General features: G+C 47.7%; 1 protein-coding gene and 1 long non-coding RNA gene across 2 annotated transcripts in view; one reads left to right on the forward strand and one right to left on the reverse strand.

Moving 5' to 3' along the window:
• The window catches only part of LOC310700684, a 61,288-nt gene that overhangs the window by 30,685 nt on the left and 6,157 nt on the right, over positions 1 to 24,446 (forward strand). The gene's annotated exons all lie outside the window — the stretch shown is intronic.
• Positions 769 to 24,446, reverse strand: part of ACVRL1 (activin A receptor like type 1) — a 54,343-nt gene continuing 30,665 nt past the window's right edge. Inside the window, exons 8-10 of the mRNA XM_083490167.1 lie at positions 22,274 to 22,471; positions 9,285 to 9,415; positions 769 to 2,277 (exon numbers count right to left, since the gene is read on the reverse strand). Of these exons, the coding sequence (XP_083346293.1) occupies positions 2,143 to 2,277; positions 9,285 to 9,415; positions 22,274 to 22,471 (464 nt within the window). The 3' untranslated portion in view covers positions 769 to 2,142. The remainder of the gene's footprint in view (positions 2,278 to 9,284; positions 9,416 to 22,273; positions 22,472 to 24,446) is intronic.

Below are 24,446 nucleotides of genomic sequence, written 5' to 3' on the forward strand. Positions count from 1 at the left end.
CCAATTCCACCCCCCCCCCCAAATTGGCAGTGTTACATGCACCAGGGCATCCCGTCTGCAAGCTGCTCATGTGCACTGGCCTGATCATGCACAGGAAAACTAATGCACACAGTGTATGCAATGTGCAAACAGCCCTGCCAGGCCTCTAATCTTGGCTCACCGGGTTGTTTGGGGCAAACCTAAATTTCCTGGACTGGACATCATATATGACACCTGGAAGCTTCAAGGCGTGGCTGAAAGGAAGAAGAATCAGGAGTGCCCTTAAAATGAGCCCCTGATTCTTCCTTAAGAGTCATGGCTTGAATTCAAACCAGGGGTGCAAGGAAACATTTCCCCTTTGCAACCCAGCTTGGAAGTACAGTGGTACCTCGGGTTAAGAACTTAATTCGTTCTGGAGGTCCGTTCTTAACCTGAAAACTGTTCTTAATCTGAAGCACCACTTTAGCTAATGGGGCCTCCCGCTGCTGTGCAATTTCTGTTCTCATCCTGAAGCAAAGTTCTTAACCTGAGGTACTATTTCTGGGTTAGCGGAGTCTGTAACCTGAAGCATCTGTAACCTGAAGCGTCTGTAACCCGAGGTACCACTGTAAGGCAGGGAGAGCCCTTCTTGTCCAAGGCAACACATTTTATATGGGAAGCCTCTGGGGGTGAAGGATGAGGCCAGGGAGTTGCTAGTGACCATTATACTGGAATGTAGACCTTATCCCAATTGACAGAGCTCACCTGTTTGCTCATACTGTGCAGCACGATTGTATTAATTTTTTTAAAAAAAATTCGCACACACCCAGGGTTATTTTGTAGGGCTTTTCGTAGGGGAGTTGGGTTTAAATGCAACACAGAGAAAATAACACTTTTGCCTCTTCCTAACCATCCAGATGGGACGTGGGTGGCACTGTGGGTTAAACCACAGAGCTAGGACTTGCCGATCAAAAGGTCAGCGGTTTGAATCCCCGTGATGGGGTGAGCTCCCATTGCTCAGTCCCTGCTCCTGCCAACCTAGCAGTTCGAAAGCACATCAAAGTGCAAGTAGATAAATAGGTACCGCTACGGTGGGAAGGTAAACGGCGTTTCCGTGCGCTGCTCCGGTTCGCCAGAAGCGGCTTAGTCATGCTGGCCACATGACCCGGAAGCTGTACGCCGTCTCCCTCGGCCAATAAATCGAGATGAGCGCCGCAACCCCAGAGTCGGTCACGACTGGACCTAATCGTCAGTGGTCCCTTTACGTTTAACCATCCAGACAGCCTTCCATGCTTGTATATGTCTATACTCCCCAGGCTTAAATTGCGGTGGCAAAGAACAATTGTCTACATGTGCGTGTGAATCTACAGTGGTACCTCAGGTCACATACGCTTCAGGTTACAGACTCCGCTAACCCAGAAATAGTGCTTCAGGTTAAGAACTTTGCTTCAGGATGAGAACAGAAATTGTTCTTCGGCGGCGCGGCAGCAGCAGGAGGCCCCATTAGCTAAAGTGGTGCTTCAGGTTAAGAACAGTTTCAGGTTAAGAACGCACCTCCGGGACAAATTAAGTACTTCACCCGAGGTACCACTGTACTCCTGTTCTTGCAAGTCTGTGCCTCTTCTGCTCTCTCTTTCCTTTTGTAGGCACATATGTGTGTTGTAGACAGAACACACACACACACACAGAGATCCTATAGGCCCAATCTAAATACCGGCTTATGAATGGTCCTTAAACTGGTGTTTCCAAGGTAGCAGGCCCTTCGGCAGAACAGCTGTGCTCTTTCCAAGCAGGATCCCTCCCCATTTTTCAGGCGTTGGTGGCGAGACGGGCTGGCGTCAGGTTACAGATCCAGGGGGTATTTATATTAATGCATGTTCTCGGAGAAGTGGGTGTTTCTTTTCCCTCCCCCCCCCCCGCTCACCCCGCTTTTCGTTGCTAGAGAAAACAAATTAAAGACGCCCGAAGCAAGTCATCTGTTCCATGAAATTCTCCTGCAAAGGATCGATCCCAGCCAGGGGGCTCTAGACCAAATCCTCTTGGCCGGGTTTCAAACAAAGTTTGCTGCAGCCACAGACAGAGACCAGGACTAGCACACTGGAAGTGGAAGAAGTGACCTTGAACTTTCTTGCCGAGCCAAACAGTCAGAAATTTGATCCCTGGTCCCAGAGCTGGTCCCTGCAGTTACGAGTGTTGTTTGGGTTTGTCGAAGGAGTCGCTGAGTTTTTTCAGCGTCTTTTTAATCCTCAAAGCTGTGAGTCGGGCTGGGGGGCTCTGGAACCAGCATTCTTTCATGATCTTGGCCAGGGCGGATAAAGTCTGGGAAGCAGGGGTGAGGGGAGACAGAGAAAGAAAAAAAGGGGAGGGGGAGGAATATTATTTTCACACAGGAACAACTGCAACATTCAACTACTATAGGCTTTCCTCTAGTATAATTCTATGTGATCAGAATCCTGTATATGTATAACGTTGGTTAGGGATGTGTGGAACCCTCTTCCCCACCACTCCCAAATTTCACTAATCCATACCCTCCAACGTCCAGCTGATCCAAACTGGGACGCTCATTTTGTTTTGGTCCCTTGCAGGAAGCAGATGACTCACGCCAGAGGTCAAGACAAAAAGAACATCTTTGGGTCCAGCATTCTGGTGCGAACCAGCTGAATTGCACCAGAGTGCTGGACCAAAAAAAGAGAGACATTCCAGGATCCAATCAGAAGCCAAGAAAGGTTCCTATAATTCCAGGATGCCCCACTTAAATTGGTTAGAGCGGTATGCTAGTCACACCAAACCTTTTTTTCTTCTCTCAACATGCTTTGGATGTTTCTCCTGAGTGGGAAACTCCCAAATTACCGCAGCATTTCATTTTAGAAAAAATTAGGTGGCGACTCCAATCCCAGTTCTGATCACGTCTCATACAGCAATAAGCCAGGACATTGTATTTTGGGGAAATTGAGATGGCAGATGGGAACTGTGCTTGATTGCTATTTAAGGAGCATGTCCACCCTCATTGTTCAGCTCAGACACTGAGATCCATCTCTGAGGGCCTTCTGGTGGTTCCCTCACTGTGAGAAGTGAAGTTACAGGGAACCAGGCACAGGGCCTTTTCGGTAGTGGCACCCGCCCTGTGGAACGCCCTCCCATCAGATGTCAAGCAGATGAGTAACTTTTTAACCTTTAGAATACATCTGAAGGCAGCCCTGTATAGGGAAGCCTTTTAATGTGTAATGTTTTATTATGTTTTTATATATGTTGGAAGCTGGGTGAGTGAGAAGCTCTACCTGGCCACCTGCTGCCACTGGGCTTAAACTTTAGCAATGACAGGATCCTACAAACCTATGATTAGACGTTTTGCATTTATTTAAAAGGTCCCAGGTTCAGATTTGGCTGCTCCAGGCAGGGCTGAGATACACTCCTATCTGAAACGCTGGCAACTGCTTCAAGTTAAGAGTAGAGGCACATGGACTAATAGTGCGACTCAGCACACAAGCAGATTTCTGCGTTCCGAGAAACAGTTTTTGCCTCTCATTTGCAGACAGGAAAAGGGGAGGTCCGGAAAAATTACACTTATAAAAGCAGCCAGGAGACTAATTTGCACAAGGCTGTATTCCAAGGGAAGGGGCTGAGGGGTGTGTGTGGGATTTTCAAATAGGGTTCCAGTTGAAGTGGCAGTTAAATGTGGCTCAGTCTGTGTGAGGAAGCTGGATCTCTGAAGACTGAGGGAGACTCTCAATTTAACCGATGCGGACAGAAATATCTTTTTTCTGAGCGAGCCAGAGTAATTGATGCCATCTCTGCAGCCCTGGGGCCATCTCTCTACACATCCAATAATTCTCAGGGGGGAACTGCTTGGAAGCTTTCTAAGCATTCAGCCTAGGGTGTTGGAAAGTGAGAACAATGTGCAGATATCCGTACATAGCAGCACACTTCGGGGGGTGGGGGTGGGGTGAGGGTCCCATATGGACAGCAACAGCAAAAATGCCAGGGAGCTGGAAATAAAATGTCCACCCCACACCTCACTGACTCTCTGCGGGGTCACAATGCCCAGAGGGGAGCTGGGAGCTATCCTGGCTTTTGTGTTGTTTGTAATCTGCCTTGGAGATCATTAAAATGAAATGCAGAGTATACCTCTTAAATATATAAAAAAAATAATGATAATGATGATGATAATAATAATAATAATAATAATAATAATAATAATAATAATAATAATAATTTATTATTTATATCTTGCCCATCTGGCTGGGTTTCCCCAGCCACTCTGGGCGGCTCCCAACAGAATACTAAAAACACAATAAAAGATCAAACATTAAAAACTTCCCCAAAGCAATTTATTTAAATTGCTGTTTTTAGCTCTATTATAGAGAACGCAGGGAAGGGAGATGTGAGGAAGTCCAATCAGTTATATAAAAAAATGTTATAAATAGCTATGTTTTTTCCTTTATGTATTCTTTGTTGGTGTAAGTGTATGTCTTTTTTGTTTGTTATTTCTTATTTGTTTGGTGAAGGGATTGTATATGTTTGGTATATGGTTGGTGATTTTTTCTTTTATGTGTGAAAATTGAATAAAAATATCTATAAAAAACCACTGAAGAAGACTTATGGTTGAATTGCATTTGGTTTAGTTATGCTCAGGCCGAGTTGCATTTTTAAAACGAGTATTTAAAGGTTTTGTTAGTGTCAATTTGTTCATGCTATAAAATTTCCACATACTTAGTTTATATCATATTACTTTGTAGAATTTTATGTTCCGATCCCAATTTTTCTTTTTTTTTCTTTTGCTGGGACATATTTTCTCTTTGTCGGGTTTAGTTTGCGTGACAATAAGTTCCTTTACAGGCTTGGCATCAGTACTAATATTCCCTGGGCCCCCAGCACCTGGTGCCATTCGGTTTCCCACCCCCCACTTGCCAAAGCAATGCTCAGGAGAACGGTGGGAAATTAAAATGGTGGCTCAGTCCACCCAGTGCTGATGGCAGCTTTGCCAGTCTTCTGTCAGTGGCTTGTCCATAGCTGTCAACTTACAGATTTGAAAATAAGGGACCAGCAGCCTCGAAAATAAGGGATCAGCAGCCAAAATAAGGGATTTTCCCAACACAGGTATGTTCAACTTCTGAGCCCCTCCAAGCCAAAGGCAGAAAACCCAGCCAGCAGCCAAACGAAGCCTCAAGCGGTGGTTCCCACAGCGCAGCAACCCGGCAAAGGGGATGCAGCAAGGAAAACCACCTCTCCGCTGGGAAGCGCTGAGCAAAGGCGATTCCCCAGGCAACGCGGCCGATTTGATTGGCACAAGGCATGCAAGCTCCACCCCCCAGTCGTTCTTAGACTCCTTATTGGGTGAGCAACACAGCCAAGCAACACAGTTGCAGCCTCCCTCCTCCCTGGCCAGCAGGGAAGGAGGGAGAGGAGCTGCTTCCTTTGAAACCCGGGAAATTTAAGGGACATCATCAATTGGGGACAGCAGCGGGACACGGTGCTGGGATAAGGGACTGTCCCGCCAAATAAGGGACGGTTGACAACTGTGGGCTTGTCGCGGACAGGAAAGCCGGCCTGGGCTTACCAAAAGGCCCTTTGCTGAAGTCCCCCTCAAACAGTCTTCTCTTCATTCAATCTTATATGAATTTTCTAAAAAAAAGCAGCTCAATACTATTCATGCTTACTCCGATGGAAGCCCAGCAAAAATTTGTACTCCTAAGCAGATGTGTTTCTGGTGTCGCACAGCTTCAGTTCACACTTCTGGTCCGAAGCGTACAAAGAAAACAGCGACACACTTTTAAAATCCCATGTTGAACCTGATCCATTAGGTTTGCAGACTTTGTGTCTGTTCACAGTGAAAAAGCAGGAAGAACTGGTGGCAGCCCTTGCATTTTTTCCCTCCTGGGTGTGTGGTGGAAGGGTTATACAACTGCTTCGCCATGATAACAAATCTAAACAAAGCTCAGGGAAGGGTGGTGGAATGCGGTCCTGCAATGAAAAATCTGGATCTGTCTGCATAAGGAAGCAGACACACAATTCCTTTACCAGATTCTCATGGGTGAAAAGCCTCAAGCCACACTCACTTAGCCTATCTCCTGCAGGCACCTTAAATGTGGATTTGTGAATCAGTTCACATTGTGTGTTTTTTTAAAAAATAATTCCATGCCATAGGAAGCTGAAACGTTTCCCTTATAGGCTAGTGTTACAGGTATCAGGGGGTTGCTCGAAAGCAATAAGACAAATGCCTCCCTGGTCTGTTGTAAAGCATTGCTAAAAGGTAAAGGGACCCCTGACCATTAGGTCCAGTCGTGACCGACTCTGGGGTTGCGGTGCTCATCTCGCTTTATTGGCCGAGGGAGGCGGCGTACAGCTTCCAGGTCATGTGGCCAGCATGACTAAGCCGCTTCCGGTGAACCAGAGCAGCGCACGGAAACGGAATTTACCTTCCCGCCAGAGGGTACCTGTTTATCTACTTGCACTTCGTGCTTTCAAACTGCTGGGTTGGAAGGAGCAGGGACCAAGCAACGGGAGCTCACTCCGTCACGGGGATTTGAACCACGAACCTTCTGATTGGCAAGTCCTAGGCTCTGTGGTTTAACTCACAGCGCCACCCGCGTTCCTAGATAGGCCATGATAGCTGGGGCTAATGCAAGTTGGAGTCCAATAGCATCCTGGGGGTTGCCCATCTCTTCCTTGCACAAAGCAACCAAATCCTGGTTTTCATGTATTCACAGTGTGTGCACTTTTAATTCTTCTGCTGTGGAGTATAGGGTCAGGTTCAAGGTGCTGGTCTTGACCTTTAAAGCCCTTTGTGGCTTAGGGACCTCGTATTTACAGAACCGCCTCTCCTGGTATGCCCCGCAGAGGACCTTAAGGTCCATGAATAACCATAGTTTAGAGGTCCTGGGCCCTAAGGATGTCAGACTATCCTCCACCAGGGCCAGGGCCTTCTCAGTGATGGCTCCGACCTGGTGGAATGCTCTGTCCCATGAGACCAGGGCCCTGCAGGATTTAACCTCCTTTCACCGGGCCTGTAAGACAGAGCTATTCCGCCTGGTCTTTAATTTTAATTTTATTTCCCTTCTCTTCTCTTCCCTCCCCCTCCCCTTTTATGAAGATTACCTGCTCTGAGACCCCACAGCTAATTCTCCCCTGGCCACCTCGCTGGCCCAAGTAGGACAAATTCAGCCAGCTAGCTCTGGAGATTATCTAATGCTTATTTCCCCTAAATTGATTTTTGAATTTTATTGTTATTCATGTTTTTATACTGTATTTTATGCTGCTTTTACAATTAAGTGTTTTAAATTTGTTGTTAGCCGCCCTGAGCCCGGTTTTTGAACCGGGAAGGGTGGGGTATAAATAAAAAATTATTATTATTATTATTATTATTATTATTATTATTATTATTATTATTATTATTATTGCTGTGGAGGGCAGAACCACTCTGAGCTTGAGCCTTATCTCCCGACCACGCAAAGTCCTGGCCATCCTCTCTCTGAGCTCCTGAGATTCCACCCGGCAATGCCCACACAGATTCATATTCTTATCTTCGCAGCAAGGAATTTCCTTATTTAATTAACAGGAAAGATAAGTGGAGATCACCAGGGATGCAAATGTTGTATCCAATTGCTACAGGGTGATTGCAAATCTACATGTTATAGATTTGGCAGGGGGACCCCCCAAAAAAACCCCTAGAAATGGGAGGATTTTGACTATCTGGGATCTGAAGGGAGAAATGCGAGCTCCAGAGGAATTGTTGGGCTAGCTCATGCAAAAAACAACAACAATGACCTGGCCAAGCTAGGGCCATTAAGAAACAATACAGGGCCATTAAGGACCATTGGCAATGCAAGAGAACTGTCCCCACCCCCTTGCCCCAGGTGTGAACAGAGACAAGGGGTTTGGAAGAGTTCATTGGGTGTGAGGTGACAGGAAAAGAGAGTCTTGAACATGCGCTGCTGGGAAGAAGGAAGAAAGACTGGGATCCATCTTGGGCAGGCTGGCTGAAGGCTGCCAGGCAGAGATACCTTGGACTCTAGGGTTGCACTGCTGTGGGGTGCAAGCCCCTCTTGAAATGAACGTGTTGTAAGAGCTGGACTACCTCCATGGACACTTAAGGTGTAAACAGGTGGATAAATCATATTTCTTAAAGTGACGACAGTCTCCGCTGTGTCTCCGTTCTCCCAAGGACCACAGACCCTGTGTGAATGCCTGGAACCCCCTGGAATCTTGCTGCAACTCAGCAGGGAGAAGGGGAGGCACCCAATTTTTGTAACACACACAACACAGAATGCTGTGTTCCTTTGTTGGGTCCTTTGTTTCTTGCATACACTGCAGTGTGCCTTAATGAACTACAGTTTCCAGGATTCTTGCATGGGATTCTTGTGTATCCAGGGCAGCTGTCTACCAACTCCACCTGGTACGCAGGTTGAGACCCTATCTGCCCACAGACTGTCTCGCCAGAGTGGTGCATGCTCTAGTTATCTCCCGCTTGGACTAGTGCAATGCGCTCTACATGGGGCTACCTTTGAAGGTGACCCAGAAACTACAACTAATCCAGAACGCGGCAGCTAGACTGGTGACTGGGAGTGGCCGCCGAGACCACATAACACCGGTCTTGAAAGACCTATATTGGCTCCCAGTACGTTTCCGAGCACAATTCAAAGTGTTGGTGTTGACCTTTAAAGCCCTAAACGGCCTCGGCCCAGTATACCTGAAGGAGCGTCTCCACCCCCATCGTTCTGCCCTGACGCTGAGGTCCAATGCCGAGGGCCTTCTGGCGGTTTCCTCATTGTGAGAAGCAAAGCTACAGGGAACCAGACAGAGGGCCTTCTCGGTTGTGGTACCCGCCCTTTGGAACGCCCTCCCAAAGCGATAAACAACTACCTGACATTCAGAAGACATCTTAAGGCAGCCCTGTTCAGGGAAGTTTTTTGACATTTTAGTGTATTTTTGGTTTCTGTGGAAGCCGCCCAGAGTGGCTGGGGAAACCCAGCCAGATGGGCGGGGTACAAATAATAATAATAATAATAATAATAATAATAATAATAATAATAATAAAATGTATGGTGTAGATGTGACCCGAGGCTGCCGACTGACATCTTAGATGTTATGAACATCCTTTCTCTCTGGGCACAGAAGGTGCCGTTCAGTTTCCCCTAGGGCTGGGACCCTTGATTTGACATGGAAGCCCAGTTCACATCCAGCTATGATGTCAAACGCTCTCCTTGTTTCCTTATAAAGGTGGAGGACAGGGCAAGAGATAGAGACCTGGCTCACTGGTCTCCTCCCCTCGGCTGCATAGAGACCCTCCTTACTTAGAACAAAGCGAGTCTTCACGCTGTATCACTCACCACGTCTGAGTACAACCGATTTGGAATGGTGGGCGTCTGCTGGTCGATGCAAACCACTTTCTTCATATCGTCAAAGCTGGGATCAATTGGCACCATGTCAAAGAAAGGAGGCTTGTAATCTTCGACAATCCCTGCGATATGAAAAGATGGAGCAACAGGGAGGGAGGGAGAGGGAGAGATGTTTGAGGTCAGGGTGTGCAGATCTATAGGGAATTCCATCCATGTTGCTGTACACCAGACTGTCTAACTCATCTGCAAATGTGTGCAATATGTACCTTGGTGTGCTGCAGGCCAAAAGCTAAACTTGAGAATGAGCAAGAAATGGCACACAGGGTGAGGATTTGCAGACAGAGGGATAAGGTAAAGGGACCCCTAAACTTAGGTCCAGTCGTGACTGACTCTGGGGTTGTGGCACTCATCTCGCTTTATTGGCCGAGGGAGCCGGCGTACAGCTTCCAGATCATGTGGCCAGCATGACTAAGCCGCTTCTGGCGAACCAGAGCAGCGCACGGAAACGCTGTTTACCTTCCCTCTGGAGTGGTACCTATTTATCTACTTGCACTGTGACGTGCTTTCGAACTGCTAGGTTGGCAGGAGCAGGGACGGAGCAACGGGAGCTCATCCCGTTGCGGGGATTCGAACGGCCGAACTTCTGATCGGCTGGTCCTAGGCTCTGTGGTTTAACCCACAGCGCCACCTGCGTCCCTAGACAGAGGGATATGTTGATCCAAACAGAAGGCTCCATTTCCCTTTCACTTCTATGGGGAAATGGTCTGCAATCTGGCTGGGGGATATATGCAAAAGGAGTCTATCACACTAGACAATGGTGTCAGTAGGAACACAGGACAGATTTAGCTGTAGTTGCAGTGATGGTGTCTCTAAGTGAATCTCTTTACTTTCTTCCATATGAGAGAATGTTGCAAGGAAGGCACATTTCTGAAACTTGGTTGAGCAGTCTCCACTGAGAATAATTCAGCAGGGGGTACGGAGATACACTATACCTCTAGAGGCCCCTTGAAATATACATGACCTCACTGAAACCTCCCCCCTCCCCCTTCCTGTCATCACCATATCAGCATGGAAAGCCTTAATCCACAGAAATATTCTTTACAGCAATGATGAGTGTTTCATCTGTCAGCATATTAAGGATGCTAGTCAATTGTGCAATTTTAAAACAATACGTTTGCTAATGTTGCCTGGGAAAAGTTATACCGAACCTATCTGGCTGCTGTTCCTTTCGGCAGCTGTCAAAAGTGTTTTGAGAAACAAGTAAAGCGCTTCAAACCATTTCCTGTGTTTTGAAAACCCCGGCGAAGGTAGGAACTTGTGTCATGTTGATGGCTAAAGGCATGCAGACCTTAAGGGGGGGACAAAGCTTTAGCTTATGGGTCAGCAACCTTCTTCAGCCGTGGGCCGGTCCACCACCCCTCAGACCATGTGGTGGGCCGGACTATATTTTGGAAAAAAATAAAAAAAATGAACGAATTCCTGTGCCCCACAAATAACCCAGAGATGCATTTTAAATAAAAGGACACATTCTACGCATGTAAAAACACGCTGATTCCCGGACCGTCCGCGGGCCGGACTGAGAAGGCGACTGGGCCGCATCTGGCCCCCGGGCCTTAGGTTGCCTACCCCTGCTTTACCAGCTCTTTATCCCAGCACTGCCCCACCCTGTGGGAATCTACAAAGCATGCTATCAGCTCCACACAAATTCTGTTTGAAACATAAAGGGATCTGATAAAGTAGTAAGACCCTGAATGTTCTGATATGCCTCCGTTAAGTTTTTCGTGGCCATTATATTAGAGACGGGATGCGGGTGGCGCTGTGGGTTATATTACAGAGCCTAGGATTTGCTGATCAGAAGGTCGGCAGTCCGAATCCCCGCGATGGGGTGAGCTCCCGTTGCTCAGTCTCTGCTCCTGCCAACCTAGCAGTTCGAAAGCACACCAGTGCAAGTAGATAAATAGGTGCCGCTCCGGCGGGAAGGTAAACGGCGTTTCTGTGTGCTGCTCTGGTTCGCCAGGAGCGGCGTAGTCATGCTGGCCACATGACCCGGAAGCTGTACGCCGGCTCCCTCAGCCAATAAAGCGAGATGAGCGCCGCAACCCCAGAGTCGGCCACGACTGGACCTAACGGTCAGGGGTCCCTTTACCTTTTAATATTAGAGACAGTGAGAAGTGGGTGACAGCAGCTTGTTTGTATCTTTCACAGTGCAGGCTGTTCCACTAGGCCATGGGTAGGCAAACTAAGGCCCGGGGGCTGGATCCGGCCCAATCGCCTTCTAAATTTGGCCCGTGGACAGTTCGGAAACCAGCGTGTTTTTACATGAGCAGAATGTGTGCTTTTATTTAAAATGCATCTCTGGGTTATTTGTGGGGCATAGGAATTCGTTCATTTTTTTTAAAATAGTTCGACCCCCCACAAGGTCTGAGGGACAGTGGACCGGCCCTCTGCTGAAAAAGTTTGCTGACCCCTGTGGCTGACTGGGGAAGTGCCCCACCAACCTCAGTCTGGCGGCCTCAGACAGGCCTCACCTACCTGCATTTTTCTAACAAGCAGTGGAGAGGGTAGCAATGCCTGTCACATTCCTCCTCCTCCTCCTCCTCCTCCTCCTCCGTCTCAATGTTGCTTCTTGTGGAACTCAGCAAAGAGAAGGAGGGGGGACGGGACTAGAATTAGGATGGCTTCACCTGTCATTGGCTTTGGCGCCACCTGCTGTTGGTCTCCATGCCTGCTGCCCTACCAGAAACTAGCTGTGATTTTGTGAGATGATTTTCAAAGCCTGAAACAGACAGGCGATGATTTTTGGGGAGCAGGGGTTCTAGCAGATATATTTTCTGTTGCTACCTGCGGCGCATGTACAGCATCATCAGGTATGTAGCGTTAATTTGAGAAAGAAGAGCCCATGCACATTTTAGAAAGCACCAGGATCGTGTCTGCTCATAATTATCCTGAAGATGACCTTTCAGCCTTTCTACTGACTGCTGCTCGTATGGAGATAGCCAGATGTTGGAAAACCAGTCATGAGTTGAACATTGATTCTTGGTATAACTTAGTATGGTCAATAGCATTAGCTGAGAAAGTAACATGTCAGGTGAGAGCGGCAAAGGGCAAGCACAACCAAATTCCTTTTATAACATATGGCAAATGTTTATTGAATACATAAATTGTTCAGACTGTGGCAGGAATCCACCCAGCACTCATGGGAAAATGTGGCATGATCTCTTAAAGGACCCCTGACCATTAGGTCCACTTGCGGCTGACTCTGTGATTGCAGCGCTCATCTCGCTTTATTGGCCGAGGGAGCCGGAGTACAGCTTCCGAGTCCTGTGGCCAGCATGACTAAGCCGCTTCTGGCGAACCACAGCAGCGCACGGAAACGCCGATTACCTTCCCGCCAGAGCAGTACCTATTTATCTGCTTGCACTTGGACGTGCTTTCGAACTGCTAGGTTGGCAGGAGCAGGGACTGAGCAACGGGAGCTCACCCCGTCACGGGGATTCGAACCGCCAACCTTCTGATTGGCAAGTCCTAGGCTCTGTGGTTTAACCCACAGCGCCACCCGCGTCCCTGGCATGATCTCTTAAGAGTTCTTAAATGAAACTTTAACACATGGCATGATAAAAGTCTATAATTTTATCAGGACAACAATTGCTGTAACAATTGTTTTCTCAAAATTGATCTTCTGTACCATGAAAATAAATAAAAACAGTATTTAAATTTTTAAAAAGCAAGCAAGCAAGCAAGCAAGCAAGCAAGCGTTAAGATCTTGAAGATGGCCTGAAGACTGTGATCAGCTAGTCAGCACCCTCATTTTGCAATGCACTGACGTTTTTGATGCAAGGATATCCGGAAATTTCAAAGCTATGGCAAGCAAGATAACTGCTTGTTTTTGGCACATTGTAATCAATTCCATTCGCATTTTTCTGGTTTACTTAATACATTCAGTGGAACAGCATAGCCAGCATAAGATAATTGCCAATGAAGCTGAGGAGTTTGGCAAGAGAATACAGGAGGGGGAAAGGGCAATTTGTTCAAAAATGTCATAGCACTGAAATCAGCACAAGAAGAAATGGCGAGATTGCCGAAGAACAGTTGTATTGTTGATGGCGCAAACCCATCACATTGATACATGCCTTATGAGCCAAACGTGTGTATGCCTCTCATTAAACACAATCAAGCACACCCACCTGCCATGGTAATCTACGCTAGACTACTGCAATGTGTTTTCCATCATCATCATCATCATCATCATCATCATCATCATTTATTACTTATACCCTGCCCATCTGGCCGGGCCTCCCCAACCACTCTGGGCAGCTTCCAACAGGATATTTGAAGACTTGAGTGGAAACATATACAACTGTACCTTGGTTACATACGGTAATCCATTCTGGAAGACCGTTTGACTTACAAAAACATTCAAAAACCAAGGCGCGGCTTCCGATTGGCTGCAGGAGCTTCCTGCACTCAATCGGAAGCCGCATCGGACACTTGGGTTCCAAAGAAGATTCAAAAACTGGAACACTCACTTCTGGGTTTTCGGTGGTCGGGAGCCAAAACGTACGAGTACCAAGGCGTTTGAGAACCAAGGTATGAAATTGGAACCATTAGGCTTTGAAATGGGCTGGACTGTAGAGACCATATCTAATCCTTAAATAACTTCACTGGCTGTGGTTCCATTTCTGGGCACAATTAAAAGTCTTGGTGCTGATCTTAAAATCCCCGAATACCTTGGAACTTAGGTTCCCCTGAATGTGATCATCATCAGAGACCCTTCTTGAGACGCCCAGCTGCCTGAAGTTAGGTGTGTGGTGACTGGAGAGAAAGAGTGGCACTTTCATGAGTGGCACACCACATTTGGAAAATCTTTCCCAGGTAGAATTGCCCGATGCCACACACCTCACAACTTCCCAGTGCTGGGCAATCTTTTTATTTGCACAGGCATTCATAATAATAATAATAATTGTTATTTATACCCGGCCCTCCCCAGCCAAGGCCAGGCTCAGGGCGGCTAACAAGCAATAATAAAAAGAAGTTGAATGAATACAACATAAAAACGAGATTAAAATACAACATTAAAATATTGAAACATTAAAATATTAAAAAGTAGCCTCATCGCGGGAGGAGAAGGAAAGGAAAAAAGAAAGAGGGGGAGGGAATCAAATTGGCTCCAAGCCAAAGGCCAGGCGGAACAACTCTGTCTTACAGGCCCTGCGGAAAGAAATCAGATCCTGCAGGGCCCTGGTCTCATGAGACAGAGCTTTCCACCAGGCCGGAGCCAGTGTTGAAAAGGCCCTGGCTCTGGTTGAAGCTAATCTAACTTCCTTAGGGCCCGGGACCACTAGGGTGTTGCTATTTATGGACCTTGAGGCTCTCTGTGGGACATACCGGGATAGGCGGTCCCGTAGGTACAAGGGTCCTAGGCGAAGCTGCATGCTCCCGGTGCAGTGTGTATAGGGGGGTGGGCGGCGCAAATCTGGGGGGCAGCCGCGATGGTACCCCCCTCCCTGATGGTGCCAGGGGCTGTGTGCCCCCTGCCCCCCCGTTCCTCCGTCAGTGCAGGCATTCCAGCATATCAGCCAGCTGGTTTTAAAGTGGTGCCTCAGATTATTTCTGCTGTTTTTAAGTGGTACCTCGGGTTAAGAACTTAATTTGTTCTGGAGGTCTGTTCTTAACCTGAAACTGTTCTTAATCTGAAGCACCACTTTAGCTAATGGGGCCTCCCGCTGCCACCACGCCGCTGCTGCACGATTTCTGTTCTCATCCTGAAGCAAAGTTCTTAACCCGAGGTACTATTTCTGGGTTAGCGGAGTCTGTAACCTGAAGCGTCTGTAACCCGAGGTACCACTGTATTACTCTTTTGCATTATTTTAGATCTGGATGCAAAACTGTTCTGTAATTTGTGAGTTGCTCTTAAAGGTTGTTGGCCAAAGAGCAGCACCACAATTTTTGGACAGAGATATACGTAAGATTTACAGAAATCCGGAGAGAACCTCTGTTGAGCAGGGCCTATACCATGACAGCCGATGTGAACCCTAACATGAAAAAAACCTTGCTGTATTCTTGATGGCCGGGTACAACATCACAGCTCAAGCCAATTTGCAGATGGGTGAATATTGAACACGTGGGCTAGCACCATTCTGATTACTTCATAATGTTGCTTTTTCAAGATGTGTTTCTGAGGACTTTATCTGAAATGCATGTTGGAAAAGCAGTTATGAAATAGTTTTGAGTGGTGTTTGATGGACAGGGGTGTAGAAAAGATACAGACAGATGGTGAACAGTGGCAGTAATGTTTCATGAGAATTCTAAGGTCCTTATCACCAGAATGCCTCTTAGTTCCAAAAACAAACACACACAATTTTGAGAACTACTAGCAGGGAAAAGGTCATAAAGGGCTTGTGCTACAGCAGTTGTAAAGAGCTGCTTTGAACTTTGCTGGGTGTAAGCTTGTCACAGTGATTGCTGATGGCACTGATATCTTAATCTTGTTCCTATATCACGGGGAAAACATGTCTATGTAATCTACTGCAGGCAGTGACAAATTGTGATATTAAGCCATGGAATAATCAATGGCTGGCGGGTGCAAAATTACAGTCTTTTGCTATTTGCACACACCCTAGCCAAATTTGACAATACGGGTGGTTTGTTTGGCAACAGGAAATCCAGATCTGAAACGCTGAGAAGTGGGGCATTTCTGGATTCCAAGAAAATGTAAGGCTAAAGACCAGCGCTTTCCAAACTGTGTGTTGTGACACATTATTGCATGGGTAGGCAAACTAAGGAGGGACACGGGTGGCGCTGTGGATTAAACCACAGAGCCTAGGACTTGCCGATCAGAAGGTCGGCGGTTCGAATCCCCGCGACAGGGTGAGCTCCCATTGCTCGGTCCCTGCTCCTGCCAACCTAGCAGTTCGAAAGAACGTCAAAGTGCAAGTAGATAAATAGGTACCGCTCTGGCGGGAAGATAAATGCTGTTTCCGTACTCTGCTCTGGTTCGCCAGAAGCGGCTTAGTCATGCTGGCCACATGACCCAGAAGCTGTATGTTGGCTCCCTCGGCCAATAAAGCAAGATGAGCGCCGCAACCACAGAGTTGGTCACCACTGGACCTAATGGTCAGGGGTCCCTTAACCTTTACCTAGGCAAACTAAGGTCCACACGCCGGATCAGGCCCAATTGCCTTCTGGATCCGGCCCACGGACAGTCCGGGAATCGCCACATGGATCCCCAGTGCGCTCGTTCTTTCCCTCTCCCTCCCACTCCTTCACATGGCAGCGGCGGCGGCAGTGCCTCCTCCCTCCCTCCTCCTGGCTTCTCCCCGCCCTGCCTAGAGGAGGAAGGGGGCTGGGCTTTGTTGGTGCCAGCAGCAGCAGCGCTTGAGAGGCCGCCATTTTAAGCAGCCCCTCTCCGGAGCCCTTTTGTGCACCGCTCATCGTCCCGCCACTGCCGCCGCCAGCCCCCACCGCTCGCAAGACACAGGTAAGCAGTCACCAGGGCTTGTGGTGCTCTTGCATCATTCCTTCCCCCAAATATATTCCGGCCCCCTACAAGGTCTGAGGGACAGTGGACTGGCCCCCTGCTGAAAAGGTTTGCTGACACATTAGTGTGTCGGCTGCAGTGTGTCCTGCAAATGCTCCCTGCACTCCTCCCAGGGCTGGAAAAGGGTTAGTTTAATGCCTGTTTTGCTAATAAAACTGAATTACTGTGTTGTGAAATGATGCACGTCTAAAAAAGTGTGTCACCACCAACATGAAAAGTTTGGAAAGCTCTGCTATATAGACTGACATATCCCAAGATATCTTTGGGCGGAAGAAGCCTGATTATCCTCTCCCAAAACAACTACAGTGGTACCTCGGGTTAAGAACTTAATTTGTTTTGGAGGTCCGTTCTTAACCTGAAACTGTTCTTAACCTGAAGCACCACTTTAGCTAATGGGGCCTCCCGCTGCCACCACATGATTTCTGTTCTCATCCTGAAGCAAAGCTCTTAACACGAGCTACAATTTCTGGGTTAGTGGAGTCTGTACCCTGAAGCGTCTGTAACCTGAAGCGTATGTAACCCGAGGTACCACTGTACTCTATTCCGAATTTAAATATGGAAAGCCTAATGCTGGTGGTCAACAAAAGAGGTTTAAAGACTCTCTCAAGGCAAATCTAAAAAATGTAGTAGAAACACCGACAACTGGGAAACACTGGCCAGCAAGCGCTCCAGTTGGAGAGCAGCCTTTACCAAAGGTGTCATGAACTTTGAAGACGCTCGAACCCAGGACAAAAGGAAGAAACGTGCCAAGAGGAAGACACGCTTGGCCAACCCTCACCGTGATCAGCTCCCGCCCAGAAGCCTATGTCGCCACTGTGGAAGGACGTGATGATCCAGAATTGGCCTCCACAGTTACTTAAAGGTAAAAGGTAAAGGTACCCCTGCCCGTACGGGCCAGTCGTGTCCGACTCTAGGGTTGTGCGCCCATCTCACTTAAGAGGCCGGGGGCCAGCGCTGTCCGCAAACACTTCCAGGTCACGTGGCCAGCGTGACGAAGCTGCTCTGGCGAGCTGACACCAGCGCAGCACACGGAAACGCTGTTTACCTTCCTGCTAGAAAGCGGTACCTATTTATCTACTTGCACTTAAGGGTGCTTTCGAACTGCTAGGTGGGCAGGAGCTGGGACCGAAGACGGGAGCTCACCCCGCTGCGGGGATTCGAACCGCCGACCATGCGATCGGCAAGCTGAGGATTTACCCACAGCGCCACCCGCGTCCCTCCACAGTTACTTACGGACTCATTAATAAAACCGTATTTATGGAAGACAATCTTGCTTGGCTACGAGTAATTGCCATAGAAGAAGACGACTCGCCTTTCTTTCTAAGCTTACAAAACCCCATAACAAAAAAGGATTTGGTTGCAGAACTCAGCAGGAAGCTTCACCTGGGCTAATGGTCCTGTGAGGCTGACCAGGGTGCAGCCACCCCCCCTCAAAGCTCAAACTAGTCTCCAACTCTGACAAGTTATTTTCAAGGGGTTGCCAACCAAATGGCAAGAGGCCAGGTTCATTGTTCCCAAAGCCTTGTGCCTTTGGCGCCACCTGGTGGCCAAAATCTCCTCTCACCTAGAACCTCTGGCAGCTGGTCTTTTGTTTGTTAATCCATTCCAATGCTAATTGGCTCCATATGTCTTTAGCACTGGAGACTTTAACCATTTGGGGCTCGCTGACATGGTGTTTTCTGGGTTTCTTAAATACTGATTGCCCCAATGCCCAGTGCCTTGTTATAACTAAAAAAAGAACTGTCAAGGCAGTGGATGATCAGGACCATCAAAACAGTAATCAAAGCAAGCAAGGATTTCTCTATATTTTTTGTATAGGACTCCACATTTGGTAGAGATTGTGTGTGTTTCTGCCGGCATATGTGTGCAGGCATATAGCCACATTAGGCACTTAACAGTTAACAGGCATCCAATTAAGGTCGCGCACTGTGAATATAATAGGCTTATTAATGGGCAGTGCCTATTCCAAAAGAGAGATATAGGATTAGCCCGGCCAATCTGTGCTTTGACTAGGAGATTCTTTTTGCTTTTTAATTAACAAGTGTTTTCTTTTCAGCCTCTCATTTCTGGGGGCAGGTAGGGCTGAGAATTAGCAAGCTGTTGCTTCACCTGTAATATAAATTCTCCATTGGGAAAGGTCAGGGTGAACCCTGGCTGACATCATTGTAAACTCAGAAGCATCCAAGCCACAGGAACAAGCTAAACGTCATGTTCTCAGGACGCATGGTTCTGAATCTTGGACCTTAGTGTCAGGCAGACTGTGCCTCCAATACCTTCTCTATGGGCAAGAGATTGGGATGGGTTTATTATTACTAATAATAAATAATGTAGCTCCTTTCTCCAAAGAGCTCAGGGCAGTGCACATGGGTCTCCCTCAACCCACAGTTTATCCTCCTAACAACCTTGTGAAGTATGTTAGGCTATGAAAAAATGATTGGCCCAGGCTCATTGAAATATACTCAGAGTCGCAAAATGATTTCATGCTCTTTATTCAGCTCATAGTGGTGAGGAGGAATGAATGAATGTCCCCTCAAAGTATCTGCTTTATATACATTATTTACACAATGGGCTGCACATGATTGGCTAATTCTGGAATTCTACTGTAAGCCAATCAGGTTGTGGATTCACTTATATCTGGAGCATGATTGGGTGGTTCCTGCCAACCAATCATACTGCTGCATTGTTCTTGGACCAATCAGACTGCTGCATTCTGAATCCTATTGTTCTAGGACCAATCAGACTGCTGCAATTTGGATCCTATTGTTCTAGGACCAATCAGACTGCTGCAGTTTGGATCCTATTCAACTCAGTACATAACACTCATCTAAGATGGTTCCAGATGGGTTTTCTGAGTTGTACAAGATCTCGCTGTTATCTAGCACATTCCAGTGCAATTAATATACGGAAAATGATGGAAAACTGTGCTGTAAAGTGCAGAACAACAACCCCTAGCTGACAAGTTGTGTAACCACCACACAAATCTATCTGGAAGAATGCTCAATAAACAACCAGCCTAGAAGCTGCCCAAAATAACTTCCATGCCTGGGGGTGGAGATCAGAACTCAGGTCTCCCCAGTCCTAACCCATCTCTCTCACCAGTAGTACATTGTCTCTCATTTGGCATTCCCTTACTTTTTGACTCTGTTCTTCCCTGCATGAAGACTAAATAGCAGCTGCACCAGATCTCCGTCTACATCATTCCATTATTTACAGGGAACCTGCATGCACTGCAAAATTCAGGAAACCCTCCAAGTGTCCCTGTTTTCCAGGCACAGTACTGGATGTACGGAAGCCATCCAGGTTTCTGATTTGATCCTGGAATGTTCCGCTTTTCCTTAGGACGTTAAAAGCAGAGACATCACCTTGCCGCCAAAGGTCTGTATAGTTAAAGCTATGGTTTTCCCAGTGGTGATGTATGGAAGTGAGAGCTGGACCATAAAGAAAGCCGAAGAATTGATGCTTTTGAATTATGGTGCTGGAGGAGACTCTTGAGAGTCCCATGGACGGCAAGAAGATCAGACTGATCCATTCTGAAGGAAATCAGCCCTGAGGGCTCACTGGGAGGACAGATCCTGAAGCTGAGGCTCCAATACATGAGAAGAGAAGACTCCCTGGCCAAAACCCTGATGTTGGGAAAGATTGAGGGCACAAGGAGAAGGGGACGACAGAGGACGAGATGGTTGGACAGTGTTCTCAAAGCTACCAGCATGAGTTTGACCAAACTGCGGGAGGCAGTGGAAGACAGAAGTGCCTGGCGTGCTCTGGTCCATGGGTTCACGAAGAGTCGGACACGACTAAACAACAAAACTTTCACTGGATAAATGTTGGAGGGTATGGAATAGGATGTCCCTATTTCCTTCGGAGAAATGTCGGAGGGTATGAGAATTGCACAGCACCATATTCACCCTGCAAAGCTCCCTAGCGAAGATCAGGTTCTGGCCTCTTTCCTACATGCATGCATACGGGGAGAAACAGGACAAGAAGCCGTTTCTCGGAGGCCTCTGCATCCTTATGAAGACAGGAATGGCTTTGCTGCGATTCCCCTGCAGGACTGGCTGGGGGATAGCAGAAGTTCCATGGACGTGGCCCATTGCCAGACTGAGCTGCTATGCTGCTTGTTTCCTAATCAGAGCTGAACAAACAAAGTGCTGATTGAGTCTAATGGTCCCTTTAATCAGTAAGCCTGGCGCTGACACTAGATTACAGTGTTTATAATTTACAGCTAATCACTCGCGTGGAAAAGGAAAATAAAAGAGAAGCCTCCATCCAACTAGACCAGCCGAAAGCCTTCGCATTAACAAGCCTGATTAGTGATTATTTCTGTGCAGGGAGCCAAATGCAAAAGGAGATGGTGGTGTACGGCTGTCCTCCCCTTTGAATTCTCTGGCTGCAGCTGCTATTTTCAATCCTAAATTGACAATTTAGACAGGCTGGCTGCGTGAGATGTTACAGCAGGGGCGGGAAACTGGATCTGGCTAGGGGAGCCAGATCTTGATCTCCCTGACCCACCCACCTTTCAATCACATGTCAGCATGATTCGGGGGGGACGGGCGGGGGGACGACGACGACGACTGTTTTTTGCCCGCATGGTTTGAAATAAAACCGTGCAGGAAAAGGCACAGCTTGCAAAATGCCAACATTCAGCTGATCATTGGAGATTGCAAAGCCGGGCGCACAGCACTCCACGTGACTCTGGCCAGGGACAGATGAAGACCCATAGAGCACAAGAACCGGGTACCCCTATGAGAAACCCACAAACAGCATTCTCCACACTTCTGAGTCCCAGCCACTGATGTTCAGAGGCATGCTGCCTCCTATAGAGGAGAGAGGCATCGTACCAGAAGCCGAGCACTGCATAGAATGGTAAAATGCACATGGTCACTTGCTATGGGATGGAGACAGAACGTTCCAGAGGTATTTGCTGGCGGGGTGGGGGGAGTCCAGATGGGACTTTGGATGTCCTGGGAGGAATCTAGACACATATAAAAAACGTTGTGAGAATGCTTTAAAAAAACAAAAAACACTTTGAAAAATACATTGAATGTGCCATAGCTCACCATTGCCATCTAGGGTCATATTTGTATAACGCACCTTACAACATACTTAAAAGGTTTGATTTGCAGCTGTATAGCCGAGTCCCTGATCTAATAAGACAGCAGGGACTGTTACTGCTTTTCCTGATCTGATGTAAGCCACTCCGGGAACCCTTTTGGTTAATGAACTGGTTAAAAATGCTTAGCGCACTTTTAGAGAAAAGCTTGGAAAACGAGCCACACGCTATGGCTTAGGACAAGGTTGAGGAGCCAGCAGTCCCAACAACATATGGACAGCCACAGGTTTCCCATCTCTGGATGGAAAGAAGTCATTTATGGCCATCATAAAAAGAGTGGGATTGACGAACCAACTTGATTATATTTGAACCTTGAGATAATGGTCTCCTTACCGTTAACGACAGTTCTCCGGGCTATCTCCCAGAGGATGAGGCCATATGCCCAAATGTCGGTCCTCTTGAAGGATTCAAAGCGGTCCATTTGAATCTGTTCATCTAAAACTTCAGGCGCCATGTAGCGTTTTGTGCCCACCCTTGGGTTGTTGCCAATGTCCAAGTAGTCGCTGCTCTGGGAATGCATGACTGCCAGACCTGAGGGAGAAACAGGGCCAGTGGTTAGTCTATGATGGCAACTGATGAGCCTGTTACAACATCCTGCCAACTTATGCCAAGACTAAAGCATATACAGTGGTACCTCGGGTTAAGAGCTTAATTCGTTCTGGAGGTCTGTTCTTAACCTGAAGCTGTTCTTAACCTGAAGCACCACTTTAGCTAATGGGGCCTGCTGCTGCTGCCGCGCCACCGGAACACAATTTCTGTTCTCATCCTGAAGCAAAGTTCTTAACCTGAAGCACTATTTCTGGGTTAGCGGAGTCTGTAACCTGAAGCGTATGTAACCTGAAGCGTATGTAACCCGAGGTACCACTGTACTAGTAACTGAATTACCGTTTTAAGCCTGTCTGAACAAAGCTGCTGCACGTGTTACTCATCAACAAGTATTCTGAGTGAGTAAATGTTTTTATAATTTTACAAGACTGTTTGTGTGATTATTGTTTTAAGGGAGGGGTGGAATAGCAGGAGAATCCAGTCTGCCTTGGAATCATAGAATCATAGAGTTGGAAGAGACCACAAGGGCCATCGAGTCCAACCCCCTGCCAAGCAGGAAACACCATCAGAGCACTCCTGACATATGGTTGTCAAGCCTCTGCTTAAAGACCTCCAAAGGAGGAGACTCCACCACACTCCTTGGCAGCAAATTCCACTGTCGAACAGCTCTTACTGTCAGGAAGTTCTTCCTAATGTTTAGGTGGAATCTTCTTTCTTGTAGTTTGGATCCATTGCTCCGTGTCCGCTTCTCTGGAGCAGCAGAAAACAACCTTTCTCCCTCCTCTATGTGACATCCTTTTATATATTTGAACATGGCTATCATATCACCCCTTAACCTCTTCTTCTCCAGGCTAAACATGCCCAGCTCCCTTAGCCGTTCCTCATAAGGCATCGTTTCCAGACCTTTGACCATTTTGGTTGCCCTCCTCTGGACACGTTCCAGTTTGTCAGTGTCCTTCTTGAACTGTGGTGCCCAGAACGGGACACAGTACTCCAGGTGAGGTCTGACCAGAGCAGAATACAGTGGCACTACTATTTCCCTTGATCTTAAAGCACCCTGGATTACTAAAAGGCTAAAACTAGCCTATCTAAGCTTCCCTTTTAAGCTGCAAAGGGATGCACTCTGCTGGACTCACAAATACGAGAAAGGATAATATCCAATAAATATACCCTCACCTAGCAACTATTCACATCCCTACATGAAAACCACACCTCTATTCTGGCTTGGAGTGCATAGCAGCACTGACGGAGGAAGGCGGGTTCGGTGTGCACCGTATGTCAGTCATGACAGCAGGTGACATCGCCATGCCACCCCCCCCACGCTCGCTGCATGGGCAGTGCCCCCAGATGTTTGCTGCATGGGCGGCAGGTCGCTAGGGACGATGCTGCCGCAGGCGGCAAACAGTGCCCCCACACGCTTGCCATGCTGGTGGCAAGCCCCACCCCGTGGGCCGGCTAGCTCCGCCCCCGCGCCTCCAGGTGCCAGGGCACGTAGCTCCACCCCTGGCTAGCAGTCCACCTGCCTGCCTTTCTGTGTGCCCACTTGTGTGTAATCACTTGGAAAGGGGATGCGGGTGGCGCTGTGGTCTAAACCACTGAGCGCCTTGGGCTTGCCGATCAGAAGGTCGGCGGTTCCAATCCTTGTGACAGGTTGAGCTTCCGTTGCTCGGTCCCTGCTCCTGCCAACCTAGCAGTTCGAAAGCACACCAGTGCAAGTAGATAAATAGGTACCACTGCAGTGGGAAGATAAACAGTGTTTCCATGCGCTCTGGTTTCCGTTGCACCAGAAGCGGTTTAGTCATGCTGGCCACATGACCCGAAAAGCTGTCTGTGGACAAACGCCGGCTCCCTCGGTCTGAAAGCGAGATGAGCGCCACAACCCCATAGTCGCCTTTGACTGGACTTAACCGTCCAGGGCTCCTTTACCTTTCTTTTTAATCATTTGGAAGATGCGAGAGTC

Source organism: Podarcis liolepis, assembly GCF_965112155.1.
Source record: "Podarcis liolepis genome assembly, chromosome: 2".
NCBI lineage: Eukaryota > Metazoa > Chordata > Lepidosauria > Squamata > Lacertidae > Podarcis > Podarcis liolepis.